The sequence below is a fragment of the Notolabrus celidotus genome, chromosome 12 (assembly GCF_009762535.1).
Source record: "Notolabrus celidotus isolate fNotCel1 chromosome 12, fNotCel1.pri, whole genome shotgun sequence".
NCBI lineage: Eukaryota > Metazoa > Chordata > Actinopteri > Labriformes > Labridae > Notolabrus > Notolabrus celidotus.
The window spans coordinates 11,339,227-11,346,085 of record NC_048283.1 but is presented as its reverse complement, the minus strand read 5'-3'; the positions used below and the strand labels follow the sequence as shown (position 1 = coordinate 11,346,085).

The 6,859-nt window shown below is 42.9% G+C and overlaps 1 protein-coding gene across 1 annotated transcript; it reads left to right on the top strand.

The window, feature by feature from the left end:
• The first annotated feature begins 711 nt into the window (after positions 1-711).
• cited4b (Cbp/p300-interacting transactivator, with Glu/Asp-rich carboxy-terminal domain, 4b) lies at positions 712-3,517 on the top strand. Its single transcript, XM_034698167.1, has 2 exons — positions 712-966; positions 1,843-3,517. Exon 2 carries the CDS (start codon positions 1,852-1,854, stop codon positions 2,632-2,634), a length of 783 nt encoding a protein of 260 aa, XP_034554058.1. The 5' UTR covers positions 712-966; positions 1,843-1,851; the 3' UTR covers positions 2,635-3,517.
• The last annotated feature ends 3,342 nt before the right edge of the window (positions 3,518-6,859 follow it).

Sequence of the window (6,859 nt, the reverse complement as noted above, 5' to 3'; positions counted from 1 at the left end):
TATCTATCTATCTATCTATCTAACTATCTTTGCCATATTATATTATATTATGTTATGTTACATTATTATTGTAATTACAACTCATGGTCATATTACATACCCATATTTATTTTTATTTATTACTTAATTTGTCAATACAAACCATAATCACACCATGTCAACCTGTCTCTACTGAAACATTTTTAATACTGCCTATTACTTCTATTTAATCTAAATTCCATTGTAACATTTTATATATCTAATTGTATTCTAGCTTTCTTTATCTTTTTTTTTATTTTACTTATTGAAACTTCTTCTTGATTGTACTTATGTCTGGGTTGCTGTAACAACTGAATTCCCCCCGGGATCAATAAAGTAATGTCTTATCTTATCTTATCTTATCTTATCTATCTATCTATCTATCTATCTATCTATCTATCTATCTATCTATCTATCTATCTATCTATCTATCTATCTATCTAAAATCAAATAAAAAGTGTAATAATAAAAGTATTAATTAATAACTGTCCTTTTATTTTCCTGATACAACCATAACATCAGCAGTCAAGATAAACAAGATGTCCAAATACTCTTTTAAAAAGAAACAGTGGGGAGGAGGGTATTTAAATTGGCTACTGTGTCACAGCTCTCAAACAGCCCCTTTTTTTCTACGCCCATGCACAATTATATTAAGTAGGGCCAATAGGAACAAAGAAGAGGCAGGACCGAGGCTCCACCTCTCCCCGACTGCCTTCCTCTGAGCTTTTTAGATGTACATAATCCCTGAGTTGACCCAGAAAATAGGCAGTCGTTTCAAGATCTGATGCGGCAGTCTTTGTGCACACCGTCCCCGCTTGAGCATGAAGCGTAACCCAGTGGAATACATACTGTAATTCAGAGGAGATTTGCGTTTGCAGAAGGGGAACTGGTTAAAAAGACGGAGCCGAAGCAAAGTCGCGCAACTTTGTGGAAACGTAGCGGATACGGGTAAGTGCTTTTTTATCGGATTTATTTGGAGGAGGAATTGGGGTTTTTGGTGTGTGGTGGTCTCAGGAGCTGCTGCTGCTGCTACTCCATTGTTTGCATTCCCTTGTTTTAAAACTCGAGATTGGATACATTGATGATTTAAAAGCTACACTTTGCGCAATCATTTAATACAAGCATTTAAACACATCAGCTCAAAGTATTCGGAGAAAATCGAAGCCTTTGTTGAAATTTTTGCCTTGTTAGAAAATGTGGTGATTCAGCTGTTGGGGAGATGTTGCATGATGTCAGTGTTCTTTGTTGCAACCTTACGTGCGTAAAATGTAACAGATTATTCGGCTGACATGCAACATATACGATGTTTAAGGGATGCAGCGCACGATGCACGAATTTTCTCCTCTTTCGTCGATCGCCTCGTGCATGAATTATCGAGCCTGAAAAAATGCATCCGAACAATGTATGTTAACCTGTGATTCCAACCTGGGCGTTCATTCATTGGCACAAAGAGGGGAGGTTTTGGGTAGACTAAACAAACGAGTAACGGGGTTTTTTGTGTGAGTCAAAAAAGCAAGACAGCCTTGCAGATATTTTTGTCCGGAAGCGTATTCTGTTGTTACACTGGAGGTCCAGTAGTGACATTACAAGGTGGACTGGATCGTAGTTTCTTTTTCAATGAAGGTAGAGCATGTGGTCAACATAACAAAATCATCCAGCACACACATTAAATGTAAAATTTAAATGCACCATAAACTGGTGAGATGTTTTAATGGAGGGCCAACATCTCTGCAGCCCTGCTTCACCTTCCAACGGATGTTTATCCAGCTCCAAGCATCTTGTCACCCTTGCATTGTCCTAACAGTGTCTCCTCTCTGCTCACAGACAGGAGGCATGGCAGACCATCTGATGATGCCCATGAATCACAGCTCAGCGGGCGCCAGTCTCCACGGTTACAGGATGGGCATGAATGGCGGCCTGCAGGCAGGTCACCAGCAGCATGCCAACCAGCAGGGCATGCGGGCACTGCCCAATGGACAGATGATGCACTATGGCGGCGCCCAAGCCAACATGGAGAACGCCATGAGACAGCGGCAGGGCATGGTGGGCGGACCCATGAATGGACAGCTGAACGGAGCCCAGATGGGTCACCACCAGATGACCTCTGGTAACATGATGTATAATGGCCAACCACAACAACAACAACAGCAGCATCACCCGCAGCAGCATCATATGCACCCACAGCAGCACCAGCAACAAGCCCAGCACCCTCAGCAGCAGCAGCAGCAACAACAACAACAGCAGCAGCAGCAACAACAGTTTATGAATGGAGGCTTAACGTCCCAGCAGCTAATGGCCAGCATGCAGCTGCAAAAACTCAACACGCAGTACCATGGACACCCTCTGGGGCCTATGGGTGGGAACCACATGGGACCCACCGCCCAGTACCGCATGAACCCAGCTCAGCTGGCTAACATGCAGCACATGGCTGGACCGGCTCTGGCCTTGAACGGCATGGACGCGGATATGATTGACGAGGAAGTTCTGACCTCGCTCGTCATGGAGCTGGGTTTGGACCGGGTCCAAGAACTTCCAGAACTTTTCCTGGGCCAGAATGAGTTTGACTTCATCTCAGACTTTGTCAGCAAACAGCAGCCCAGCACTGTTAGCTGCTGAGAGGACCTTATCTGCAGAGGAGCACAATTTGGAGACAGACAAAGTGAGAATAGTCCAGGATGCAAGAGGAGTGCTCATCTCTTCACTTTTCTTCAGCTGGCTGCTCCATGATCAACTTGAGTTGTGGCGCAGGATGCACAGAAGAGAACTCTGGATATCCACAGGGGGAACACGCAGCAGCTCACATGTGGCCAGAGGAAGGCTGGCTTTACAGGGCCACGCTCTGCCTCTCTTATTGCCTGGACATGAATGTAATGCTGAAATTCTTAAAAAAGCCACTCTGATCAAGGCTATGACACTGTGTAGCCTCCAAGTATGGACTCCATGACAGTTTACCAGTAAAAAGGTGTATTTATTTATTCCTATCTGAAAAATTGATATAAAGAACAACCACTCGCTCTGTTCGGGAACTGAGGGGTTTTAATGAGTAGGATGGGAGAGAGAATGAAATGTAATTTCTCTGCTCATGAATAATTTTTTTTGCTCCCATTCGATCTGATTTAATGGTTTAGCATTTAAAATAAGCTCAGACGGTAAGGTTGTCCGCAAAGGACAGAAGTCAGCCACGACAGAAGTACAATGTTATCTCATCTGAATGGGAGTCTCATCCAGATCTTAAAAATGGTTCACTTTGTTTGTGAAGTGCTGCCTTTTTTAGATGTGATGTTCTCAAAAACCTTCTGCTTGTACTGTATGAAGCTGTAATACTCCAACATGTCCACACTGTTGTGTTCTATTGGAGATGTAGAACCGCCTTAATCACGCAGATTCTTATTTATTGGTTGTTTATATTGTCCCCTCTTTTTTTGTGGTCAAGATGGGGGGATGGTCTTTGTGAAAGGGGTTGTTGAGGATCAATAAAGATGGCCTGGATAGAAATGTGGCCTGCTTTTCCATTCATTGCACAGTTCTTCGCCTAAGGCAGTGGAGAGCTAGCTAAGTGCTTGAGTTAACCTGTGGGTGAAGGGAAACCTCAGTTTCTCTCAAGTATGGGAATATTTAAATAGCTGCAATATTTATGCTGTTTGAACCAGATATATATACTCAACTCCAAGGTTTCAGTATCATATATTACCCTATTTTTTTACATTTTCAATGCTTAAAAGGCAGAGCCACTGAGGAATGCGATGAACACATGGTGATAATTAAATGTTTTCACTATTGATTAGCGACAGAGCAGCTGTGTTTTGTCAGTCTGCAACTGAAATGACATCCAAGGTAATGAAAACCAAACAAGAATCAACACCGTTTCATGCCCTGACATTTAAGTGGTTATGATGTTTATGGTCATTGCTGAATACTCCTTCAAAGATCTCGAGCAGCATTTAAACAATTGGTTTCTCTTCCCAAACATTTGATCAGTTTCAGTGTGTGTAGAGTAATGCGAGTAAGGTTGGGGGAGGTGGAAGTGACCAAAGAATGCTCACCTTGATGGGGGTTTAACAGACTTAGAGCTTGTAAGCCCTGACTCAACGACCGTGCTGCTTTTTTCCCAGCTCTCGCAGTGCATGGTGGGAGAAACTCGCCATTATCTCATGCTAATTAAAAAAAACAACCTTATCTGGTCTTTAGGTGCAGCAAGTTTGAGGAGTAATGCAACTTTTCTGATCCTCTATGGGAACTGATTTTGCTAGATTTAATGCTGCTAGGCTGCAAAGTGTTTGATTGAAGTCAGGTTGGGAATGGCATCACTACATTTAGCTCCAGGAAATGAGAGTAATGTTGTCCAGTAATGTTTGTGTCAAGACTAATGTGTCAGACTTGTACTAGCATAACTGAAGTATCTTGTCCACAATTAGGTCCTTTTCAAGCTACAAGTACTTGCTTATGGGTGTGTGTGTGCATGTGGATTTCTTTGCTTGATGCTATCAGAAGAATAGCCCATAAGTAGGCCAACAGCCTTGGCACAGTGCTTAGTAACCGTTGCAGGTCTCTCGCCCAGTGCCAATCTGGTTAGATGGTCTGGTGTGTGGCACATGGGGCGAGTTGGCTCACTGTCAGAATTCTGTCTCCTCTTGTATCTCATGACTGCATAGTTCCTTGTTCAGCCACGTTTAACTGCAAAGTAGCTTGATTGTGGCGCTAGTGCTATAGAGGAAAGGCTAGCTTTGCTGTACAGCTATGTTTGCTCTCACAATCCCTTGTTATGACTGCTGCAGGCCCAACAAGAGGCCTAGTCTCCACACAGGCTGAGCAGGGAGGGACATTGTGAGACGGTTTACAGTTACTTCTGTTTTTCTTACTCTCTCGTTTTCAGCCCACCCACTGAAAGTGCTCAATGCAAAACTGTCTTCCTGTGGCTGTTTTCTCAATATAAGTCAGAGATCAAAAGCCACATTCAGAACGAGATGCAAAGTGAAAGAGACGGGGTAGAAAATGTAAGGACTTGTGTATATATAAAGGTTTTTTTGTTCCACCTCATTGGTATTTTCTAAGCTGGGTTTTCCAACAAGAATTTTACAATTCCATTCAAAACCATACAATAAACATCAGGCTTAGCATGCTTAATGCATTCCAGATAGGATTCCATCCTATTTCTGCATTTTTGTGTGCACATTGCACAGTTTATGTAAGTGCATTCAGCATTGTCTAGCAGGTTTCTTTTCAGGCTTTGGTCCAGTTGGTGCCAAGCCAGAGCTCATGGTAATCTCAGGCCCTGGTGCCGGTGATGGATAGGTGGTCATTTACTGCTGTCACGCATGGCCAGTCTTCACATGCATTCACACACCGAGCATCAGCACACAACCTGATCAAATAGGTGAACAGGGGTGTCTGAATATCAATGCTACAGGAAGATGAAGGATTCATGTCTCATTTGTGGTCATATGTTCTTTCAGCCTGCACCTTTTAATGTGTTGGTTGAAACTGCTGGTTTCATTTTTGATGTTTATGAGAAAACCCCGTAAGCGAAGAGTAACCAGGAATTGTTACTTGGTAAAAATGAACTGATTGGTAATTGTGAAATATTATGACTAAACTGAGCATTAGCTTTCAGCACAGAGCTAATTTGTAGATTAGGGAGAAGAATCCCCCGGTGAGATTAACTGTAAAGCATCGAGTGAAACACAAAATGAAAGTGAGAAAAAAAACCTCAACTTTCCCAGATGAGTGGATGAGTTATTTATTGACAACACAGAGCATGTTTCACTCTCTGTATGTGTGAATGTTGTGCACAGAGGGCACGTTTGAACTTGTCTGCTTCAACAAGAGAGTCTGGAGGTTTTTATGTGTGCATGTTTTGTGTTAACCTTGTGTGTGTAGGAGTGTGAGCATTAGTGTGTTTGTGCTGGCAGGGGGTGAATAAACAGCCGAATCCCTCAGGGCAGGGTTCATTCAGTGGACATGTTGCTCAAGCCGAACTTCCTGATTTTCTGGCTACACAGTCACCTTGTATCTCCACCTGACATGCACTCATATTAGACTCCTCTCTTTTGTTTCCAGCATCTTAAAAGAGCTAACACATCACAAATAGAAACAGGCCTCTTCTGGAAAACATCAGTTGTTGCACAGTTGGATTCTGCTGCCGGCCTTTTTAGTCAAACTCAGCGTCTTCTAAGCAACAAAACTCTTCCTCTTTCCCACACGAGGGAAAAGGCAATATAATCACATCACGCTTTCTTTCCTGCAGCCACATAGTTAAGCTGTGTCTCAGTAATTGTTTTGTTTTCCATATGAATCCAGCTGAGGAGGCTTTTAAATGCAGCCGTCTACCTTGTGCGTATGCTAGCCTCCAGAGGTAAGTGGCTGATTTTGGCGTGTTGGGGCAGGTGACACAGAGGTTGCTTAGTGACAAGCGACCCCCACCCCCCCCTCTTCCCCCAAAATCTGGGGTTGAATGTTTTGCCAGCTCTTTGAAGTAGAAGGAGGGGGTTGTAAATAATTTATTTCACTGCACGCAGCTGACACTTCTCTGTCGAGCCGGCTCCAAAACATCGAGGTTTCCCAACAATGTCTAAAGGTGGTGAATATTAAAGGGTTGTGTGATTTACACACTTGAGAGCTGCGGGTTTCGCTATGGTGGCAGAAAGTCGACCTTGTGCGTCAGCACAAATCTAGAAATGCTAAATATGCTAACATTGGTTGTTAAAAATGTGTCTTCCCCTTTAAAGAATTACAAGTTAATTTTTACATGCTTGTTTTGCCAGATTTGAAGGGTTTTATGATGTTAAACAATCAAATGCAGTCACAGAAATAACCCCAAAATATAATTTTACACTCTCCCTGT

Coding starts and splice junctions, on each gene's coding strand:
- cited4b (XM_034698167.1), top strand. CDS start 1,852: ATGGCAGACCATCTGATGATGCCCATGAATCACAGCTCAGCGGGCGCC.